This window comes from Quercus robur, chromosome 3 (assembly GCF_932294415.1).
Source record: "Quercus robur chromosome 3, dhQueRobu3.1, whole genome shotgun sequence".
Taxonomy (NCBI): domain Eukaryota; kingdom Viridiplantae; phylum Streptophyta; class Magnoliopsida; order Fagales; family Fagaceae; genus Quercus; species Quercus robur.
Genome location: NC_065536.1, coordinates 48,516,652 through 48,541,088, shown reverse-complemented (window position 1 = coordinate 48,541,088; position 24,437 = coordinate 48,516,652). Strand labels below are relative to the sequence as shown.

The 24,437-nt window shown below is 36.4% G+C and overlaps 2 protein-coding genes across 5 annotated transcripts; one reads left to right on the top strand and one right to left on the bottom strand.

Moving 5' to 3' along the window:
• The first annotated feature begins 6,778 nt into the window (after nucleotides 1-6,778).
• LOC126718153 (ranBP2-type zinc finger protein At1g67325) lies at nucleotides 6,779-12,740 on the top strand. The gene is made up of 10 exons (XM_050420236.1): nucleotides 6,779-6,970; nucleotides 7,266-7,311; nucleotides 8,395-8,510; nucleotides 9,761-10,034; nucleotides 10,814-10,884; nucleotides 11,273-11,324; nucleotides 11,442-11,551; nucleotides 11,746-11,770; nucleotides 11,885-12,036; nucleotides 12,336-12,740. The coding sequence occupies exons 1-10, from the start codon at nucleotides 6,962-6,964 to the stop codon at nucleotides 12,336-12,338; spliced, it is 858 nt and encodes a 285-aa protein (XP_050276193.1). The 5' UTR covers nucleotides 6,779-6,961; the 3' UTR covers nucleotides 12,339-12,740.
• A 1,805-nt stretch (nucleotides 12,741-14,545) lies between these two features.
• On the bottom strand, nucleotides 14,546-23,522 carry LOC126718151 (squamosa promoter-binding-like protein 2). 4 transcript variants are annotated; one of them, XR_007652849.1, is made up of 6 exons: nucleotides 21,472-22,469; nucleotides 20,533-21,258; nucleotides 20,106-20,242; nucleotides 18,358-18,618; nucleotides 16,709-17,106; nucleotides 14,546-14,820 (listed from the first exon to the last, which is right to left on the bottom strand). XR_007652849.1 is itself a non-coding variant. In XM_050420235.1 (6 exons), the coding sequence occupies exons 2-5, from the start codon at nucleotides 21,207-21,209 to the stop codon at nucleotides 16,772-16,774; spliced, it is 1,410 nt and encodes a 469-aa protein (XP_050276192.1). In that variant the 5' UTR covers nucleotides 21,210-21,258; nucleotides 21,472-22,470; the 3' UTR covers nucleotides 14,546-14,820; nucleotides 16,728-16,771. The 4 variants fall into 4 exon arrangements, 3 of the variants coding, with proteins under 3 accessions (XP_050276192.1, XP_050276191.1, XP_050276190.1); XM_050420235.1 differs by having other exon boundaries at nucleotides 16,728-17,106; nucleotides 21,472-22,470; XM_050420234.1 differs by lacking the exons at nucleotides 14,546-14,820; nucleotides 21,472-22,469 and adding an exon at nucleotides 23,348-23,522 and having other exon boundaries at nucleotides 16,465-17,106.
• Nucleotides 23,523-24,437: the final 915 nt, after the last annotated feature.

The window sequence follows — 24,437 nt, the reverse complement described above, 5'->3', positions numbered from 1 at the left end:
TAGATATATATTCAAAGAATTTTCAAATGGCGATTATAACAAAACCCTAGAATCACGCGCATGCGCATTCAAAGTCAAAGCTTTAACTCGCAAAACAGATCTAGAATATTCCGCAAATTCACGAAAATAGAGGAAACTTATCCCGAAATCACACGAAAGTTTCAAAATCGAATCAAAATAGCAAAAACACATAGAGAGAAAGAGAGGGAGAGAGAGAAGAAGTACCTGAAAAACTTAAAAGGGGATGGCGATGGTCAGTCGTACGAATCTCCAGTGTGGCGCAAGGTTTTTTTTTTCTCCTTCGCTTTCTCTGTATCACAGGGTCGCTAGGGTTTTTTTAGATGCAACGTTTTTTATTTTATTTTATTTTGACCGGGTTTTTATTTTATTCTGACTCCTCTATTCTCTATTTCATCTCCGTGTCCCAGGCCTCATCGCCTCTTTCTCTATTTCTCTCCATGTCCCAGGCTTCTTTGTATCGCTAGGTTTTTTTAAGTTACTGCGTTTTTTGTTTTTTTTTTTACTTTAACCGTTGTATATATATATATATATACACGCAAACTATTTTTAACCGTTTTTTTTGTCAACACTCCCTTAACCTCCTTGATGGTAGGAATCCACTCTCTCAATATGATATGATGATATATATAGATTCATCCTAACTAGCGACTACATGCTGCTTCGTTAATTTCAAGAAGCCCCCACATATGGGCTGCGTTCTCGCACATTGTGGCTCATGGTGCACTTGTTTGTCATCGTTTCATAGAGGCTGATTGCGTTCTCACAGGCAGTGGCTTGAATAAAGCTTGTATTGCTATCATCATTTGAAAATATCACATTCTTGCATGTAGAGACTTATAAAATGCACAATTTTGCCATTTTCTTGAGGAGTTTTATCCTTACGTATAGTAAATTACCATGTGGCAATGAGGTATTGATTTGTTGCATCGACTTTCCCATATTCTTGAAGGATGGTTATGTCCTCACATGTAGTGGATCATCGCGCTTGAATTATAAGATATTATGTTGGCTTCCTTACTACTTTGTAAGGCTTGACGTTAAGAAAATATTGGCTTTCCCTACATTGTTGAAGGCGTGTACCCTCGCAAGTAGGGGGCTTGTCATGTACGAATGATATGACATCTTGTTGGCTTCCTAATCATTCGATAGAGTTATCTTTGAGGATGTATAGGCTTTCCTATCTTATCGAGGGCTAGTTGCGCCCTCGCAAGTAGGGGTATCGCCATAATGAAACATCTCGTTGGCTTCCTTACTATTTGATAGGGTATATCATTGAATGAGTACATACTTGGCTTTCCCTACCTTGTTGAGAGTTTTTTTTTTTTTTTTTTTTTTTTTTAACTCTCGCATGTAGATGTTTTGCCATAAGAGTAATTTGTTGGCTTGCCACTTTGCAAGGCTTTCCATTAAGAGAAAGCATTGGCTTTCCCTACCTTATTGAAGGCATTGCACCTTCGCATGTAGGGGTCTCACCATGCTTGAATAATATGATAGTTCGTCGGTTTCCTAATATTTTATAAGACTTAACTCCAAAAATTGGTATGAGCGAGATATATTGTTGTCGCTTATAATCTTATGTGAGATGCCGAAGCGACGAATGACATGCTCCTTGATGGAGTTGGCTATGGCCACTCCCATTGCTTTTCTTTAAGTGGAATTGATTCCAACCACTTAGTAAATTACTTAGTGCGGCAAAGACTCGAATGTACCCATTCAAAGGTGGATGGATAGGTCCGATGAGATCAAACCCCCAAGCATAAAAGGCTATGAGGTGCTCATGTCTCGAATGTTTATAAGTTGTGTGCATACAAGCTTGGAGTGCACTTGGAAGTGCAGCGACTTTTAGTGAATTTGGTTATGTCAAACCAATGGTATGCCATTGCCAAGAGTTGTTTGGTGGGATTTCTTCCTCCTTTAGTATTCTCAATATTACTTGAAGATAAGTTCTGAAAATTGGGGTCCTCCCATTCACTATATAGAGGGCAGAACATGATTTCTCTTTGCTGAAGATATGTTATGCCACAAACAGTGACTCTATACTTCGCTAACTTGGCTTCTAATTTTGGGACAATGATAGGCTAAGCATTAGAGATGTTTGTATAGGGTTGTTTCATTCCTAGCACAACAATTTTTTTTTTTTTTTTTTTTTTCACGTTTTGGTTAGCCTCTTTGTCGAAGATACATGGTACCGCAAACAACGGCTCCATACTTTGCTTGTCTGGCTTCTAACTTTGGGATAATGATGGGTTAAGTATTAGAGACGTCAGTGTAGGGTTGTTGCATCTCTAGCACAATAATTTCTCATTAGCCTCTATGCCGCTTATTCCAAGTTTCCACATTGTACTAAGATTCCACTCAAAAGTCTTTGGAATGAGTTTCTAGCAACTTGCATGCAATTTTTGAGCTATTTGACATCAATATCTAGAGTGAACTCTAGCAAAGCATTCTTCAAAGGTGAATGCCAAGAGCAATTTTCTTGAGGATGGCAACATTCATTTCTCTTCGAGCATAATCTTGAATTCAAGATTGGTCAAGAAGTCGCCATGGCGTGGAATGCATGCGCTTGTCACGACTTGAGATATATAAACATGCCATGGCTTGGTGTGCACAGATCTACCATGATTTTGGATGCGTGAGTTTGTCATGGTTTAGAGTGCATGAGCATGTTACGACTTCGGTAAGAGGGAATAGAGTCCGACTTTCCTTCTTTGTCGGATGCTCTGAGAAGGTTTCTGTTTTGTCCCCTAGTGTAATTATCATTTATATCAGTAAACAATAGTTATGTCTAAGCATTAGCATAAATGACTTATATAATAAAATTTGATTGAAATGGTTTAAGCGATATATAAAAAATATGAGTTAGCAAAGAGAAAGCTTGAGAGTCTTATCTTAAGCATGCTTTGACAATAGTATATCGCTTGTATTACTTCAAAACTTGGTTTATAAAATGTCGCTACTTGAAGACTTTGTGTGGAATATCTAGTGACTTATGGTGGGCTTAACTATGGCCTTTAACAATTTGGCGAAGACTTTACTTAGCGGTGACGCAAAAAATATTTAGCTGTAAAGGGTTGCACACAATATCAATTATACTCATCCCAAAACAAGTCAATCACCTGCGACAGCCCCTATATGCTCAGCGCTAACCCCAGCAACATAAAGGAGACACATGTTGAGGAGATATTGACAAGGAGCTTTTAGCATTGTCATTGGGGGTTATTGGGTTGAAATTGATGTCTAAAGCTTTGCTTTGTTGATTATTTGCTGAAGCTATCATTGCCTTCACGGTTGGACTTGCGATTCACCATTTTTGCATTTTCAAGCTACAAAAAAAAAATGTTCACAAATATTATATAAAGCAAGAGATGCGGGATGATTTATCCATAATAATGATAGCTTAAAAATAATATAGATGAGTAGAAGAAACTTTTTCCCTTGAATAAGAAAGTTGATTCTCCCCCCATCCTTCACTTCTTGGATGGCTTTCGAAGGTTGGAGCAATTTCGTCACATGATTTGGAGCATCTCCAGCAGCTCAATGAGCTAAGGATAAAACTTTTTTTAACTCAACTTCACCAGGCTCTTCTTGCACAGCGAAGCATCATACGGTTTCTCTTGGAATGACAAGTTAGTGTGAGAAACACCATCTTTTTGCTAGTTTCACATCTTCAGATACATGACTTTTCTTGTTTCAGCTGCTTGATTCCCTAGTGAAGTCGATAAAATGTCGGGGTTGTTTTGCGACAAGAGCCAAAATTGCAAGATTAGCCCATATCTCCCCTTGTGTTCTTTAGAATTGTTTATTTGTGGAGAATCAAGCCCAAAATTCCAATATTTAATAAATAAAGGCTAATGGTGCTTTAATAAGAGAGAAATCAAAATGCCATAACTTAAATACAAGAAAATGCAAAAAAAATACACAGGTCCGAAACTTTGACCCACAGTCAGCGAGAAGAGGAAATTGAGAGAGGTTGTGAGGAAGAGAGGGAAGGTTCCCCTGTACTCATATTTCCACCCCTAAGCTTCAGAATTGTGAGAATGTTGGCTAGCTAAATAGGCTTTTGGTCATAAGTTTCAACTCTGTGGGGGAAAACGTAGTTGGTTCATTTTGAATCTGATTGGGGCCTCTTGTATTCAGTTTGGGGTGCTCTAAGTGACTGGTTTTTGGTTAATAGAAGAGGTGAACCCCAAGGTTTCAATCAAAGAGGTTATGGTCAGATTTGCTTTAATTGGCTAAGAGGGTTAGCTTGCTTTTTGCATAATTTGGGAAATGGAGTGACTTAAATTCATAGGCTAATGTTTCCTAGACATGGTAGGCCCTTGGAGTCTGCATTTGGTTGTTGCATCAGACAAGGCCAACCACTTAGGGACAGCTATACGTTTTAGGCAAATAATGGTAGAGCAGAAAAGTTGGGCGACAATCAACTAGAGCATAAAGACTCTTTTAAGGCAAAAATTTCAGGTATAAAACCTCCTCTATGAGCCTAGCATAATACTAGTGTCCCTTACCCATTGGTAGCACGCATAGGCTGGGCTCATGCAAAATATCCGAAAGAAACCGATCCATACCCTTCAAATCACACTTCCTCAATTTCCCCCATATGTTGCATGGGCATGGGTCATGCTTAAAAGAATAAATAATAATATAATACATGAATTGGGCCCATAATGAGGTCGAGCTCGATTGAGTCGGGTTTATAGAAAATGTGGCACGAAAATGGGTATTAACACTAAGGATAAGTCCATATTGACTATGTGTAAGATAATTAGGATGTATCTTATGAAAAGGATCCCAAGAAATAGGGATACGATGTTGAAGAAGTCTAGCCCAATTTGTCCTAAGATTCATGATAAATTAGAAGTTAACAAGGAATCAACTAGGGATTGCATATTTACATGGTCTAGTGGATCAAAGTTTGAAGTGCATTGTAAGGGAAAACCGTTTGTAGTTGATTTGGAGAAGCATACATGTGCTTACTACAGATGGGATTTAACAGGCATCCCTTGCAAGCATGTAGTTTCAGTAATTGCTTACAAGAAAGAAAAGGCAGAAAACTATGTGCATAGCTATTACAAGGTTAAGACTTACCTTAGAACATACTCACACCTCATCCAGCCTACCTACCAATAGTGAGGACTTTTGGACAAATGTCGCAGGTGATAATATTCTACCTCTAAAGATGCTAGTACAGCCTGGAAGACCAAAGGAGAACAAGAGGAAGAAAGCTACTGATGAGACACCAAGGATTTCACATAAATTAAAGAAGTCATCTACCGCATATTTACAAAATGTGGCAATTGTGGACAATTGGGTCACAACAAAAGAGGATGCAAATTACCCCCCAAATCTAATAATGCTAGTGAGGGCTAGACTGAGCAAAGACAAGCAGCAACAACGAATACGGGAGCCAAAACTATGTATTAATACTTGCTAATTGCTAAATAAGATTTTTATTGTGCTACTTACCTATTGTAGTTGATAACTACAAACTTTTTGAACTTGTTGTTGGTTAGGAGAACAGGAGGCGATCATGTGTTTATGGGCTTAAGAGTGGAAGAGGATCATCACCCATCAAGTGTTGCTAGAAGCCAATCCATTATAGTAATTTCCATATTAGATATATACTACACATTCTGCTTGTTATTTTCATATTGCTAGTATTTGTTCATTGAGTTTGTTGTGTATACATACTTACCATACGATCCAATGTATCTATTATTACAGGTCTCAACCCAAACAAGTGTAGCTAGAAGCAGTGAAGTTGGTAGATATGGAAAAAGAAATGGAATTGTAGTTGGAAGAAGAACTGGAAATGGAGCAGGAAAAGGGTGAGGGGCAGCAGTAGTACTAGCTTATTGGACCTTTTATATGTTAGGACATTTGATTGTTAGAACCTTTTGTGGTTACTGTTTTGTAAAGTTGTCCATAAGCTTATTTGATGGTGTTAATGGAGAAAAGTAACCTATTTTGTGTTGGTCTTAGATAGGACCTTTGGTTTGACAAACATTATTAGTCACTGTTTTGTAAAGTTTTCCATAAGTTTATATAATGGTGATACTAGACATATGTATCCTATTTTTTGTTAGTCAATAGTTTACAAAACCTTTATGTGAACAACTAAATATTAAGGAAACTCTACTAAATTTATTTATCTTACGTGATGTTTATGTGTATTATATCTGATTAAGTCATATTCAGTTGGTAAAGATTTAAAGAATTGCATATATATATATATATATATATGCATAATTGCACTCTACAAGTCTACTATAATTGCAATTTACAATTATGGATGGCCATTTCAATTATAATAAACAATATTCCATCACCACCTCTCTCAAATTTCCTTCTTACTCTATCTAAGAAATCATTTAATAAATTTAACCCTCACGTAACCTTTGTTTTAAGGGATTGAAGAAGAGCACTTCAGTTTTTTTCATTTGGCGCCACTTATGCAAAAGTCACATGAGTCACATGTGATATACTTTCTCATCCAAGTTAGCTATCCAATAAAGATAGGGTGTAAATTAAACCACAAGTTATAGTTTAAGGTAATAATTGTGCATTTTGAAAATTCACGACTAGTAAATTCATGTTAAAGCTGCGTTTGTTAAGATTTAGTTTCCTTTTCTAGCCATAGCCCTCCACCCTTCCAATTTCTTTCTTCCGCACACGCCTGGCCAAACGCAGCATAAGAAAAAAAATACACTAAACGGTGCGCGTCGTGTACGGACCCAAGACCTAAATAACGGTGTTAAAAAAACACCCCCCCCATCTGGCATTAGCATCTTATCGACGCTTGCGCCTTGCGGCTTTGTCTGTGTTTTTTCTTTTATCTATCGCCTTTGTCTTCCAACTTGAAGGGCAAAATTCATTTTTCCGGCTTCGAATCTACGCACCTAGATCTCGCCGTACTCTCTCACTCTCTTTCCTCATCAACATGTCACAGGTACCATCTCTCTCCATTTCCTTTTCTTTATTTATTTATATCTTCCCATTCTCACAGCTTGTTTTTAACGCTATCATTCCAAACCCTAGCTCATCCTAAAAGTACTGTATCAGATACTTGAAATTAGGTTCATATCGATTTTGTTTTGTTTCTCAATCTCTTGATTTTTCCTTTTTTGATCGCGCTTAAATTAGATTTGATTTGGAATGCAAAACTTGTGGCTTTTGTTTTGTTGTGGTTTCATTCGAAGTCTCTAGGGTTTGATAACTGTATTTTTCTTTTTTGTTTGGTTCAGGTTGATAACAGAAATTCTTCAGCTGCCAAGCGTGCTAGAACTGATGGTAGGCTGTTTTTATTTATTTATTTATTTTATTTTAAATGTGGTTATTGAACTATTCATGTTTTGTGTTAATCTTAATACTTATGATGTTAAATGTGCATTTGCAATGTACTACTTTTTCTAGGAATCTTATTTGAGTTTTATGTATAAAGAGAATAATGGTCCGCGCTTGCATATTCAGCACCAGCTGAATTGGGAATATTTCTGTTGTGATTCAATGGGCCCATCATATTTTTTGTCATATCTCAAGTATTGGGTAAAGCTCAAGTTGAAAGTTGAAAATTTGAATGACATGGCTTGTTGCTCAGATGTTTAGGCAGTAACCTAGCCATTTTGTTTTAAGAAGATATGAAAGCGCCTCTCTATAAGAATAATACATTCAGAGGCATGAAGTGGGGGAGGGTTAAACTTATGGAAATTTGGATTGAGTGATATATCAAAGGATATGCGTGTATGTTGTAATTAACTTAGTAGTTGATGTGGATTTTCCATGTGATCATATATTGCAACATAAATGTATATTTCTGGGTTGAGTTGGTACGGGTTGAGTTGGTTGACAGGATAAAAAAATAAAAAATAAAAAACCCCCCAATGGGGTAGCAGTAGCACAACTGGCTAGGGACTACGTCTCATGGAGTTGAGTTTACTAGTTTGAAATTTGAATCTCCCCTTCCCCTTTGGGTTTGTGACTGCCTGTTTGAAGAATGTTATTTATGTTTGCCAGAATATCTGGGCCAAATGGCATCTCCTCCTTCCTTAGACAAGGGATGGAGGATGAGATCATGGATTCAAGTTCAACCCATTTGGTTGTGCAAATTCTATATTCCTATAAAAAGTACTCTCTCTCTTTACACTGTGACAAGTAGTATGATCTTCACATGCATATTACACATACACACATTGATACTAGCCTCATCACATTTGTGTATTGTAATGTTTCTTATTTGAATTTTTATTCTTGTAATGTTTACTCATGCTCTTCTGAAAATGGCCCTAATAATATTAATTGTTTATCTTAGGTAGTGATATATCTTGCTTTTTTGGTACTGATATTTGGGTGCATTAAATAATGTGTGGTTTGTAGGTAGTCGTAGGGAAGATGATTGGACCTGCCCTAGCTGTGGTAATGTCAATTTTTCATTCAGGACAACTTGCAATATGCGTAATTGCACTCAACCGAGGCCCGCTGATCATAACTCAGTAAGATATAAACTACAGCTGCCCTGCGTTGTCTAGAATGAATGCTTGCTAGATTTTTTGGTTACAAATAACTCATAGTTTTGATAATTTTCTTAGAGGTTTGATTCTAAAAAAATAAAAATAAATAAAAATCTTAGAGGTTTATGTATCATATTCTATAATAATAACTCATAGTTTTTATAATTTTCATAGAGGTTTGATTCTACAAATTTTTTTTTAAAAAAAATCTTAAGAGGTTCATGTATCATATACTATATGATAAAAGTTGGGTCCTAGAAGCTGTGTTACGCCAATTGACTATCTTCTCTTTATGGCAAGTGGCTATACTTTCCTTCCACCAAGTGGCTAGACTTGTACCAACCATTATTAAAGAACATTTTCTTAGTTTACATATGTTATTTTATTAATCAATGCATTGCAGGGTATAGTGCTAATTAGGTTAAAGATAGAGTGTGATTCACGTATTGGCTTGCATATTTTTTGTACAACATAATCTATTGTTTTTCTTGATTATTTTGTCTATTTATCATGGTTGCTGATTTGTGCATCAACATACTGTCATTTTAATCATGCAATCTATTTTTGATTATGCTTGTGTGTGTTTTTGTTAATTGGACCTTTTCAGAACATAATTCAAATTATTGGATTATGTTCACTAAAGGTTTCTAGGGTTGGATCTGGATCCAAGTAGTTGGTTCATATTTGATTGGGTTATATAACAAATTTCAATTTTAAAACACTTTATCTTTTCTCCATCAAAATTCTGGAGATTTAAATGTAGCTGTAGTAAATATATCCTACCTAGTGCACAAATCTCCCACTTTTTTGGGATTTAGGGAGAGGTGATTGGTAGGCAACCTTAACCCCCAATTTTTTTGTCGCTTTTGGTGAAAGACACTTGCCATTGCACTAAGGTCAACCTTTTTAAATGGAGTTGCAGTCTTCAAAAAATGAGAACTTGGGCAAGTGGTAATATTGATTGTTGGACTGTATGTATGAATCTTTCTTTTGAATTTTTAGTCATGTGTTCATTTCTTTCTATGTACTGCTTATAGCTTTTTATTCTAGTGTACAATGTTTTAAGGGTCATCATGATTTTGTTGATTAGGTTGTTATGAAGTGTTTCATGGATTATTTTCTATTTTTTGATTCTGTTCACCTTTTTTTTCTTTGCTTTTTCCAAGATTGTATTTAGTTTATTTCAGTTATCATACAATCTAATGTTTTTATTTAATGACCTCTCTTTTTAGAAAACTGCTGCCAAGCCTGTTCAAGCCCCACAGGGTTACACATCCTCAGCTCCTTATGTAGGTTCTGGTGCACCCTCTTCAATGTATCTGGGTGTGCCACCCTATGGTTCTTCCATTTTCAGTGGTTCATCTATGCCTCCATTTGATGTACCATACTCTGGGGGTTCAGCATACCACTACAACTATGGCAGCCGCCTTTCTACTGGTAGCCCTTACAGACCTCTACATTTGTCTGCACCAGCACCCTACTCAAGTGGATCTATGATCGGGAATGGTATCTTCTGCTACCTTTGTTCTGTATGATAGTGCAAAATCACTATTTCCTTAAAGAACGACTAAACTGAAATTCTAACTAAGCCATTGTTTATCACCCCATTATGTTCCATGTTACTGTTATAACGTGTGCATGAAGTTCTAATTGTGTTGGATTACTGCCATTCATCTGTTCTATAGTATGTGTGTGTGTTTGTGGTGGGGAAAAGGGAGTGGGGGGAGCCTCTTCTGGTATAGCCTAAAGTTAGTGGTTTAATCAACCTTTTAATTCCTGACTTTCCTTTTTCCATATAGTTTATTTGTATATTGGATGGTTTCAATTTTGCTGCTAAGCTCTACCTCAAATGGAACTTACTCATTCCATAATATTGGGTTGGAGGGGAAAAGGGAGTGGGGGGAGCTTCTTCATGTATAGTCTAGAGTTAGTGGTTTAATCAACCTTTTAATTCCTTTTAAATCCTGACTTTCCTTTTTCCATACACTTTATTTGTATATTGGATGGTTTCGATTTTGCCGCTAAGCTCTACCTCAAATGGCATTTACTCCTTCCATAATATTGGGTTGGAGGGTATGGTTGTGGGTTCAAGACCCCACCGGTACCTCCGTAGCTAACCAATCAAAAAATACTGGATGGTTTCAATTTTCATGATTTAGAGGGCATGATGTGAAAATCAAGAAGACCTTTGATAATTAATAATCCTTCTCTTTGGATTGTGTCTTGTGTCTGTTCCTAATGATGTCTTCTTTTATTGTTTTTTCCTTTTTACTTGTCCTTTTCAGGTGGGATGTACGGTATACCCCCCCTGATGGATCGTTATGGCCTGGGTATGCCCATGGGCCCTAGTGCTATGGTATGTTGCAAAGATTTCTCTATTGTCGGGACTGGGAACTCAGGATACATGTGTAACATTTTATTTTAGTTTTTTCTATATGATAGTTTATTGGAATCTGAGATTCTCTGCAATTTTGTTGTTTGCATCTGCAATAAATTTAAATTATGTTTATCGTCATAAATAATGAAATCCACTTTTGGCATGCCTCTCAACAAGTGGCATTTCAAATCCCTTCCTTTTTCGGTGTTTCATTTTCACATGTATTATAAAAACCTAAGTAATAGACATACAAACGTTGAGCTATGGTTTCTTTTCTAATGGAGCATCTAGATTTTGTTCAGTTTTGGGTAGAATTGATTGTACCAAGATGTGAATTAGAATTAATGAGAATTTTTTATTTGCACAGGGGCCACGGCCAGGATTTTTTCCAGATGATAAATCTCAAAAGAAGGGTGCAGGTTTGTCACCTTTAGGCTGTTGATGAATGTCTTAGCCAATTATTAGACACCTTGACATCTTCTCCTGGTGAACTAACTTTGTCCTTCTCCCCCTTCTGTAATTAAATGCACCTCTAGATGCAACACGTGATAATGACTGGACATGTCCCAAATGTGGAAATATCAACTTCTCATTTAGAACGGTTTGTAACATGAGAAAGTGCAACACACCAAAGCCCGGATCCCAGGTCTGTTCCATATTACCGCACCATGTCATGGTCCTCTTTTAATTTCAATCCTTTATCACCCCCACCACCACCCCCCCCCCCCCCCCCCCCCCGCGCGCGCGCGCGCGGGAATATCCTTCTTTTAAAAAATCTGTTTTCTTATTTTATTTATTTGTAATTTTTTTATGTGTAATAATGTTCTCTTGCATATGCAGGCTGCAAAATCTGACAAGAACTCTAGTAAGTTGACAGGATGCATCTCTGCCAATTGATTGCTTTCTCTTTCTTTTAGACCTGCAAATGTTATTGGTTTCATGTCGTAAATGGAACACTTATTTATCTGTTGCCTTACAGAACAAAAGACGCCTGAGGGAAGCTGGAAGTGTGAGAAATGTAATAACATAAACTTTCCATTCAGAACCAAGTGCAACAGACAGAATTGTGGGGCCGACAAACCAACTGAGTCAAAGAAGTCGCCTTCACCATCGCCAGATGAAAGTAACCAGGTTTGTGGTGTGACATTTTCTCTGTATATTCATTTTTTGCTTGAAATTGTCAATAAGTTCGATGATAATTTGTGTACACATAATAAAATCAATAAACATTCAGTTTTATTAAAGCGTGTGGATTCCTTGCAAGGGTTAACCCCCTCCCCGTCTCCCTCCCTCCCTCCCTCTTTTTCACTATCTTCTCTCTCTATCTATTCCTTTCACCCTTGTCTAGTGGATTTTTTTTCAACAGCTGTAGTTTTATTTTATTTTCTACTTCATTGCATCCATTAATTTGCAATTGTCTAATGTTCCAGTGAGTACTAGGACATGTTTGAGGGTTGAGAAGGTTCAGAGTTGTCGTCCGGCATTGCTCAATATGGGTGTCTGAAAGTCAGTCTTGTCGTCGTCATGTTGCCGCGGTTGTCAAGTTACTCTACCTTCTCATGATCTGTGTCAAGTTGTTGTATTAACTGAAATGGTATTTATGGTCTCTATGAATTGTTCTGATGCATTATGTGTCAGCCAGCTTGATCTGGCAAGGATTTACAGGTTGGTTCTGGTTTCTGATAGTTAGGATTTGTACTTTTGGAATCAGCTCTCCTATCCTAGTTGGTATGCTACCATGCATTTTAGATAAGTTATAAGTGGCATAAGGATACTGCAGTCTGTGCATTTTTAGTTTTCATTTCAATCTGAATTGTCTCTATGTCGTTGAAGTATCTTTGTTTTAACAGATGCTTCTGTTTAAAGCTTATGAAGTCCCTAGTTCTGAAGATCATGTTAATAAAATTTGGGGTCTAGAAAATGTGTCTTTTGACTAGTCATTTGCTTTATGATGCTATAAATAGGCCTTTTCTTTTCTGTATGTTGCACATGACATGTGGGTCCACATGTTATGGTCTCAATGGTTGTAGTTCTGTTGCTATAAAAACTTTGTTAGGTCTGTTAGGTATTTGGCGTTGGTCTCATTTTCTGGTTTGTTGAGACCTGGGGAGTAACACATCCTGCTACTTCCATGAATTTGTTGCCGGAAAGTTGGGTCACATTAATTAAGTTGCCTTAATACCTAACCATGCATTTGAAGTCATGTTGCATGGGTCCTTGTGTTATCTCAGGGTCTAATATGTCTCCTTCCCTAGCCACAACACAAGGACAAGACTTTATATTTGCATTGGGTCTTGGTTTTTTTATTTTTTTTTGGGTGTGTGTGTGTGTGTGTGTGTGGCTACAACTGTGCATCTCCTTGTGGCTGTGGTTGTGTGTGTGTGGCTGTGGTTGTGTGTGGCTACAATTGTGCATCTCCTTGATAGGATAGGAAAATGCTAAAGCCACAAACTTTTTTACAAATTGTTGATGTAGTGAGTGATTATTAGTAAGTAAAAATTTGATGTTAATGATGAGCTCAGATAAGAACCATTAAAAATTTGTCACATTAATAGTTTGTAAAAATATTGTAAACTAGTGTGTTTCTGTAGCATTTCTCGACAGGATAATATATAGATTGAAATGTGAAAACATTCTGCATATGCTCCAATGCGTCATTTCTCTGTTACTTGGGTATTGGACTCTTTCAGAACATTTGTTTTGTTATAGCTAAAAATTTGCTACAATTGTGAGTTCAACTACATATCGCCTAGTTACCCAGTCTAGGCCCGAGCCATTAAGGTGTTTCTTTAAAATAGTGATTTTTGTGCAATTTTTAGTTAACTTTACACTACTCTCCTTTCAACCAAACTGGCCAATAAGGTTGCAAAGTCCAAGTTTGAGGTAGTGAAGCATTTGTTAAGCAAAACTATGGTTGTAAAGTTCCTTTAAGAGATTCTTCCTTAAAATGTCGGCTTTTTTTCGGAGAATCTTAAAATGTTGGCTTTTAGGCATCTGGGCTCGTGCTTGCACCATTGGGCCGAATAAAGGCTGAATAAAAACCGAAAAGAAAAGGATAGAGGGAAAAACAATAAGGAATCTTATGATCGTCAGCATTGGTAATACATATGGTGACTTAGCCCTCGAATCTTGGGTTTGTTCTTGGCTAATACTATACAAACAAGTTCACGTGCTTCTATCAACTGTGTTGTATTATCACCGTGAAGACTGATAAAGACTGACCGTGTTATGGGTTGGGGCAAAGTCAGTTGATATGTCCCTATATCAATTGTTTGATCTCTAGGACCTGTCACAATATGAAAATTTAATTTGTAAGATATTTTATTATTTCAGTGCACGTTTTTTATTACTAACTTAAATGTAAAGTGAGCTAAAAGCCTACAAGTAAAACACACTAACCTGTACATTATTGGTATATCGTAATTATACTTGTGATTTGATATGGCGGCAAAACTTGCATGGGTAGTAGTGGAAAGTGGAAACATTAGCATGGCCTCGGATTGTAGAGACGGTTTTTATTTGAAAGAAAAATTTTAATATACCTATCGTACATGATGGCTTGCGGTTTGGTCCGTGGATTTTGAAAACAGATTAGATGTACAATATGATTGATTGGAGAGTAATATTGGGGGGCAGTGACTTCACAAATAAGTACTATTTTAACCATATAACCCTGGGTAAAAAAACGAATATTTTAAGACTAAGAAAGCGAAATAGATTCAGGACAGGGCCTGTTAAGGTACAGACCAGCAAAGTCATAACAAAAGACCTCTGCCAAGAAAGGCGGAGGGGAACTGTAAATAACAAACTCCAAAGCCTGATTAGCACCAGGCTTAGCTAATGCATCAACGCACCTGTTAGCCTTCCTATAGCAGTGAGTCATCTTCAGCTTGGGAATATGGGGTAGCCAACAACCTGCAATCATCAAGTAGAGAAGCATAGGGACCATTAATGGTTGTAGCACTGGAGAAAATACCAATAATAGACTTAGCATCCAATTTAACTTCAACGGAAGAAAGCTGGATATTTTTGCAAAGAACCAACCCATCCTTGTGTGGACCATTATCAACTCTCTATATTTGCACTAAATTTTTTCTTTTTTTTTTTTTTAAAAGAGAGTTTTATCCTTTGGTGTTCGCTCTTGATGATAGCTCTTTATCATCAGACCAAGGCACCACTTGGTTTTTGGTGTAAACAGAGATTGAACCCCAGACCTCTTATTTAACCATCAAAAACTTTATTAGTTGAGTTAACTAGAACCCGCGTCTGCACCAATTAGAGCAAAGTTATGTACATAAAAAAATTTCATTACATTTGAGTTGCAAGTTTTAACCAATTTTTATTCAGGCAAATTTTGTGTGTTTATAGACTGTCCACCAACAATTCCAATTAAGTAAACGGAGCAGAGATGAAAGGTTGCCCTTATGAATCTTACCAAGAGGTTGTCAACTCAATATTACCACTTCCCAAAACCAGACTGGGTTCTTTTTTTTTTTTTTTTTGGGGGGGGGGGGGGGGGGGGGTGGTGTGTGATGTATTTGTGGAAGATGGATGCTGTTGCACAAAGCAATAATAGATAAATTGCACGGGTAGGGTTTTCAAAAATTGAAGAATTTGATCTCTCGAAGAGTCGTATTCTACCTTCACGGGGTGCTGCTGGTCATGGCTTACATGCAATAAATTTAAAACAATTGAAGCTTTCATGAGCTTTCTTTCATTAAAACTTGGAAATTAGAAACTGCCACAATCTTTAAATTGAAAAGTAAATAGATAAAACTGTGTACATTTTTTAAACTTTTTTTTTTTTTTTTTGAGATTTTCAACACAATCAATCCTAATGATATCTCTTTATCATCATATCAAAACACCAATTAGTTTTTGGTGTAGGTTAGAATTGAATCCACATTTTTGAATTCTAGCTTGTGTCCAGATACAACCCTCAAGTAAAAAAAAAAAATATATATATATATATATATATATATATAGGAGCACAACAAGAATTCACAATTTTTTCACCATATTCCCAAATTAATCCATCACTTCATACACGGAGTCATCATAATTTGCAATTTAATTTAATAATGTTTTGAAATTGTTGTTGTGTCTTAGGAAAAATACTTGGATAGTCTTGGAGCACTCCAAGCTCTCACAAGGGAGAGTGGGCCCCACATGTGAGTCTCACTATGAGGCCCACTTCCTTTGTGAGAGCCCAGAGCAGTGCTCCAAGACTATCTAATTATTGCCCCAGTCCGAGAGCTCATTAAAAAAAATGACCACATTTTGGTATGGTTTCATGTCTAGAGTCGTGTTCCTATGCCAGTTTTAACTTCTAACCAAAAAAATGAAGCATGAGTAAATGGAATTCACTTGGGAAGCCTTGCCCTAGTAAGTAGTCATTTTGACCACATTTATTAGGATCAAGATTCAAAATTACCCAATAATGTTGGATCCCGGAAATAATGCTGAAAGTCAATAAAATTATACTGGCTTTCTGCTACTTCGGAATTTCCTACGCATGAGTTTTAAAATTTTGGGTAACTATTAACTAATGGTTTGAACTGGTTCTAATCAAAAACTTCTTTTAACAGAGAACTCAATGTTACGCCAATGTGCAATGTTCCCATACACAAAAAACACTTCTAATAAGCGTTTGATGAAGCTAGAAGAAACTTTTAGCCAACTTCCAGATGAGTCATAAAGGCGTGTCTGCATTCGCATATACATGTTCGCTAACCTTTTAGGGGTAACCTAACATCTGATAGGCTGTAAGTTAAAGGAAAACCAGGAGACAAAAGAAACTAACCCGAATATGTGTAACGTACTTTAGTCTACGAACTGTTGATTGGGTTTTGAGTGGTCAATCCAATCAATTGGAATAAAAGCCAAATTCATAGGGTTCTTTGAACAGCTGGAATTCTTGAAAATGGCTGCTGCCATTGTTAGGTGAACCTAGGATATGAACTTGGGACTCAGTGGACTGTTGCTCGGTCCGCCAGTGTTCTGATGAAGTATGTGGCAAGCCTTGGGTCATAGCATGCGTAAGAGGCTGCGGCATGTTAGATTGACTTGTATGGTTGGAGTGTGGGTGTCTAGCTGGTTTTGACTCCTGTGAATCCCAAGAATTTGTTGACAGAAGAGAGAGAGCACGTCGAAAATCCTGTGATGCATCCAGATCAGTGGACATCATGGATTCTCCTAAACCTGCAAAAATGTTACTTGCACCTCTTTAGACAAATATGAGATTGAAAGGTTTAACATAAGAATTCCTTGTCTGTCAATTGGAAAAGGCAACATTAAGTTTTGTTCCGTAAACAACAATTTTAGAATCTTAACTTCAGTGAGCTAAGCTTCCAAATATTTTCTAAATCTACAGTTTCTCAACACTACTAGCGTTCCCCCCCCCCCCACTTACCAAAACTAACTTATCAAAATAAATAAATAAAAATACCAATTTGTTTCACCCTTCTTAGAAGTGGATGCACAGTCCTTCTGACATATCTAAATTATTTAACCAACTTCCTTAACACTAGAAAACTATGTTTTTGCCACCAGCTAGTTGACAGCAGTAGCCACATCCTCTTACATATTTTCATAATACGCCAGAATTGGGCAAATACAGTCTATTGTACAATGTTCTTAAACATGCTTGTTAGCCACAAATTACCAATCAAGAATCTCTGCACAAGAATCTGCAAAACGTGAATATTGCTTTCTTGAACGATCCTACCATGTATATATTAGATCTTCCCTAGAGTTAAACAAAATTTATTGCTGTCATGAATCTATTCACTTGTAGTCATCAAAAACAAAACGATGAACAACCTCATTGCATCAATTTATGATTCATCAGTTATGGTAAGAGGTCTTCCAATCTCTACTGCACATACTAGGTTTGAGTTCTCAAGCTTTTAACCTTTCAAATGCTTAAAAAGACAAATCTTCAGTAACTCCTAATTTCTGGATGCCTTTCCAACAAAATCTCATTTTTGCTAAAAGTTGGTATGTGGATTGGGATCTTGTTAAAAGAGAACACAGATAAATCAGGTTAACCAGATCATCTATTCATCTGACACATGATGTTAGTTCAGATTTTCTAACCAGAAGTATCTCACAAGGCAAGTATGGTTATTGTAGTTTTCATTTTTCTTCCTCTGTAGAAAAAAAAATAAGATACTGAAGGCTTTCTATCATGTAGTAAAAAAAATTTTGTTTTTTTGTTTTCTTTTTTTTTTTGGTTTTTGTTTTTTGTTTTTTTTTTTTTTCTAATGGCCATTGAAGCATGCATGATAGTATACTCCAGTAAGCAATCTTGACATGGCCAGATTATAACCCTATATGACTGTGCAAGCAATCGGTCCAAGGCTTGGCAATCCAAAACCATTTCATAATTTAATCTGAAATTTAAAAAAAAAAAAAATTAATAATGCTGAGTCACTTGAAGAAGCAACAGACCTGGGTTGAGAGCCTCAGCTATGGTTCCCTTGGATGGCAAGAGCCTACTCGAATCATGACAAAGTGTATTGATGGAACGTGGCAATTCATTGCTGGGCAAATGCAATTGTATATCACTGTCTCTTGCTTTTGCAGGCTTTAGAGGATACTCTTTTGTTTGGTTAATCTTGGAGCTGCACATGTCCTCCCATGTAAAACCAGCAGACCTTGGGTAAGCAAGGGGACCTTTGTTGAAGACAAGGCTCATCTGTTGCTTCCCATCTGTGGAGGTAACCAAAATTTATAGCAAATTCAATGGCTCAGTTTTTGTTAAATAGCAATCCTAATTGAAATATTTTATGGAGTTCAGATCTATAAATTCTGTATTGATAGACCGTGTTGTGCGGGGCATTTATTAGAAAGTAACTCATATGACAGAATAGCAATAGTGCTAGTAACTGGTGGTTAACATTGAATAGTATAGATCTTAATTGAACTAGATGATGAATAAAGATAAAGGCAATACCATGACATTGACTATGAGTGACTGAATTTAATCCTCTATAACAGAGCAACAAAATAACTAACTAGTTAAGAACTAAAAAGTAAAAGTCAATACCAGACAACCAGGTGGCAATTATTCACTTATCAGGATAAGTACAGCAGTTGTCCTAAATAATTTCCTAATACTGTGTTTAACTTTAACTGTTGTTCACAGAATTACATCTAAATTGAGACTGCGGGTGTCTTCTACAAAATACTTAATCATTATGCACAGATCTGGTTCCACTAACAACCCTTCGAAGTACACAAGTTTTTTCCAACTACAACTATTCAAGTCTTCCTACAAGAGAAGACCTGACCAACATTTCCCTTACCTAAGTTTGCAGCTATTATGTGTCTTTTATTTGGTTTTACATAAATTTGGCATAGGGACCACATCTGAGAGTCTGAAACTCTTTTCCAAATGTAAAACCCCCAGCTTCCTATCTCCTTCTAGCGAACCAGGAGAAAGGCTGGTTCAAGTCCTGTATTTTGCTTTACCTAGAAATGATGGTAAGTAAAAGTATAGATTTTTATAATAAGTAAATTTTCATTTTCCAACTTTTTTGGAAGACAACAATGCTGTACTAGAAGAGCAGCAATAGGTCAATAGTTGCAGTGCCCATAAAATTCTGCAATCACATTGACATAAAGCGTGGACGACGCCAAAATGTCATTATATTATATTTTGGGTAAGTTTATCAATTTTAAAATTGCCCTATCTAAATAAATTGTGATTTTTCATTTGTGGTTTTTAAATTTAACAAACAATAACAAGATTAGAGATTTTAAATATCCATTCAATCTTTTTATCAGGTAAAAGGGAAAATCATTAAACTTCAGAGGAGTTTCATAAATAAAGACATTAATTTCCTAGGTCCATGTAACTTCAGGAATTTCTGTGATACGGTTGTCATATCATGCTAATCATTATATATATCCAGGAGACATTATATTTCCACAAATTCACCAGTCAAACAGTTCAATACCATTTTGAGTAAAACAAATTTGGAGATGATTATGTTACAACTTGCTAAAGAAATCACTTCCATGCCTGATTTATGGTTTAGAAAGTGGACAAGGTATCAAAATTAATACCAATATGTTTAATAGCATGTAGTGTGAGAAATTAGTCTCATACGTCCAGGTAAATAGAGAGGGGGAGAGAGAGAGAGAGATGGGGGGGGGGGGGGGGGGGGGTTCGATTTTGAATTTGAAACTAGTACCATAAAGTGATGAAGGCAGCCTTGCTGGATTTAACCGGACTGCTTCTGGCTGTGGCTTGCGCCGCCTAGCATTATGATCAGAAAGACGCCTGCGACAGCTTCGCTTCTTTTCATCAAACTCTGACAGACCATGGAACCTTCGGCATATAAAATATTGTAGTTATTAATATCAAATGCAAGATGAGCTTGGACAGTAGAAAATAACATGGTTATTAATATTAAATTTATTCAAGATGAGCTAGGACTTAAGCTCATTTTGATTGATTAAATTTAAATTAGGTTATGAACCAGGGCACATGTGAAATTATTATCATCCAAGAGGTCTTTAGAAAAGAGCGACTATGAGTGGACAATAAAATAATCAATAATTGTTGCTTGATTTCATTATACTCCGATATATAACTACCATTTTATAACAAGCTCTTACCTGCTACATTGCTGACAAAACCGACGTTCCAGACCACCTACAATGACCTTGGGGGATTTGGAATGACTTTCACAAACTCTATGTTTGCGATGGTAATCTTTAGCTGATGAGAGTTCAAGGTTACAGCCTTCAACTTGGCAGCGTGGTGTAGTACTCTGAAAACTGGTCTTACATTTCTTTGCTGTGGTCACAGATGGCATGGGAATCATAGAAAAAGTTGAGGTCTCTGTATTGCTTCCCACACAAGCGTCTTCAAAGTATATCTGCTTACCAAGCTTTAGACTGAGCAATGGCTCACCACAGCCAGATGAAGGCTCAAGTGTTCTAGAAATTCTCTTTGGCTCAACCTTGGCTAATTCTTTCTTGTTGCTCAAATCATTTGGGAAACCTCCGAAGGCCTCAAAAGTGAGTTTGGATGGCTTACTTTCGCCCATTGATGAAGAATTGATGGAAGCTGATTTCGAGCTCTTCGATGGAGAAGCATGTCCCAACTCAGGGCCAGACCCATCGCTCCCCTCACCACCCACAGACGAATAAAAAGAACCAGAGTTAATTCCCTGATCTCCTTGCATACCCCATTCTATTTCTTGCAACTTGGAATTTTCAGTGGCTTTAGCATTGAACATGAACAGATTCTCCCACTCCCACTGTGAGGGGGATTTCTCATTCCACTCCATCAGCAACAGGGAATAGCCAAAAGATGCACAATAAACTGGTCACTGCATCCTGCAAACATTACTCAGATAATTAAATTGGATTTGTTCAGATTCTACATATAGAAATCGATGCACCATATATTCAAAAGAGCAGTAACAACATATTGCTTTAGTAATTAACAAAACCAAACGCATTAAGAAAGAGCAAACTGTAATAGGAAACCGAAAAAAGAAGCAGAAGATAAGCCTAATCAAGCTCATATCTATCAAGAATACACAATACCTTCCAAGCTTTCTTCTTTGCTTCTGATGATTGGTATATCACAGAAGGCAAACCCAAATGATCTTTCAGAAAACAATGTCAAAACACTACACCTACGGCTCAAATATGCAAGAGGGAAGCATCCCAAAAGAACAATATTCGACCTTTTTGGCCTATAAGACTCATAAATCAATCTTCATCCCTATAGGTCAAAAACACCCAGATTTTCAGAATTCCAATCTCAAGATACACCTAAAAGAGTTCCTCTTTCATTAGGACCAAGAGATAGAACTTATCTGCAACCTTTTGTATTCTAGAGATCCTATCCATTACTTCTGAGTTTGGTATTTATAAAGGGGTCACCAGTCCCCACCATTCATAAAATGTTATCACCTTCAATTCAATTCAGTAAAGACAGTTAAGTGTTTCCCAATTCCCTGCAACACTTACAATTACTCAACTTCCCTACGGTCAAAAATTCTACAAATATTTACCAACCCCTCATTCAACACAACCATTCAGCATTGACACCACCTCTATCTCTCTCTCTCTCCAATAATTCAAGGAAAAAAAAAATTTAAATAGTGAAAGAACACCGATAGGACATATTACCACTTTTTTACAAACCTTTTAATTACCACACCTTTCACTTTTCAATAATTCAAAACACAGAGAGCCAGCCTTACACTTTCAATAATTCACTCTCTCACTATCATCAGCGTTTAAAACTCAAAAGTCGGTCATTGACTGAGACCCACAACAAACCCATCTAGAAAGTGTTACTTACAAGCCCCTAAACAAATCAAAATCAAATAGAAACTCCTGCAAACTAAACCCAAACAAGATCTCTGCTTCATTGATGCAACCAACCTCTCCAAATCCCATTCTTCCCACCTAATCATATGCACCAAATACCAATCAACAAACTCAATTATATGAGACCCAAATGCCCATTTAATAAATGCTACACTAACCCACTAGGCCCCTTTCTTTAAACCCAAATGAAAAAGTTATAAATTTGCATTGAACCCAACCAACAACCCAAAAAAAGTAAAAATAAAAAAACACCAAATTAATTAGTATTTGAAGAAAAAACAGGAGGACAAGAACTTTTTGGGCATGAATAGGAAGTTGTAATAATAAGTCCATTGAAGCAAACAGTCAAAAAAAGACATTAATGAAAGCTCAGTATCAAGTAAAAGACTAAACAGTACAGTGCTTGCTGGTCCCAGCTCTAGGGTTTATTAGGTTATGGCAAAAAGTTTCTGGCCCCTTTTTAGAGACAGCACATGCACAACAACAACAACAACAACAACAACAAAAGAAGTAGGAGTTTTTTTTTTCTTTTTTTTCTTTGGTTGAAATTTTCTGTGGATAATTATTGAGAAAGTGAAACGGCGTCGTTCTTCTTTCATCGCACAACTTTTCCGGAGAAAATGAAATCCAAAAGAAAGAATCTTTTTTTTTTTTCCTATTTTCCAAAAGTCCAAACAGAAGTTTCCAGAAACAGATAACAGATTTGTTTTTTTGTTTCTCCAAATTTAGAAAATATCGGCAACTACACCTCTTCATTTATCATTATTATTACTGCTACAACAACTTTTTTTTTTCTTTCTTTCTTACAAGTCTATAGATGGTAATCAGAAATCACAGCAAAAAAGGAAAGATTTTCCCTTTTTACTTTTTTTTTCCATCACTCATCACTCTCGAGAAAAATAGTTACAGCCAAAAAAGCTAAAAATGTGTTCTTTTTTTCTTTATAATAAAATAAAAAATCGAGGTTCTTACCAGTCTTAATCGGAGATAAGGAAAAAATAGAAGACACAAAAAAAAATGTTAAGATGGATTTGGATTTTTAGAAATCTGAATGGTAAAAAGATGGGAGAGAATAGCTTACTTGGAGAAATGAAAAAGTGAGAGTCGGAGTTGGATGTGAATGGAATTTGAGCTACAGCTACAGCTACAGGATTTGGATTCTTCTTCATATCATTCCGTTCAAAAGCGACATTTGGACGCGTAGTTTTCTCTCTCTCTCTCTTTCTCTGTCTGTTTTTCTCGCTCACACAAATCTTATGCAGCTAGCTCTGACTATGGGCCGGTTTGTTTGTTTTTACTTTTTGTACTGTCTATTACTACTGCTTTTTGTTTTTTTTGTTTTTTAATTATTATTTTTATTACTTTTTCTGTTGTAGTACAAGAGCAGCAAGAAAAAGGAATATCAACAGCGATAGTGTGGGCGGGTCACTACAATTCGCAGCGAGTCGACTCAGCTCGGAGGTTGACCCGACTCCCGACCACCACACAACTTTACGGTCAAACGAGGGTCAGGTCAGATTTACTTTTACTAATTTTTTTTTATCTCTATCTGTTTTGACAGGGTTTATTATTAAAAAGTGAAAACTGAAAATATTATAATAAAATAATTTTTAAATATGAGGGTTAGGTATTTTTGATGCTAATGGGTCCTGTGAATAGTATACGAGACCCATTAAAAAACGTACAGCTGGAAAACGTGCAAAATGCACTTTCCAAACGTGCATGTAGTCTTAACAAATCACAGTCATATTTTTGCCGACAAGATTGCCGATAAGAGTTCAAACTTTTCAAATTCTTAAAATGTGTTTCAATTGTATGTTACTTATTATTTGATCAATAAACTTATTTCTTAGGTATAATTTTACAAAAAATACTAGTTTCACAACTCTTGCTACAACTTGCTCATGTGACAAGTTGTGAGCAGTGGAGTAAATGGTCCTAGCATTACTCTAATTTTATACCACAAAAACTTAAAATTTAAACAAATTTTGCAAACATACCGCATATAATAAGAAAAAGCAATCTAACAATTATATTTTCAAAATTCACTTTCAACAATGAATTCCAGTTAACTTAATTGATAAAATCTTTAATAGTTGAATAAGAGATCTGAAGTTCAATTCACGCCTGCACCAAAAACCGATTGATGTCTTGGTTTTATGAAAAATTTT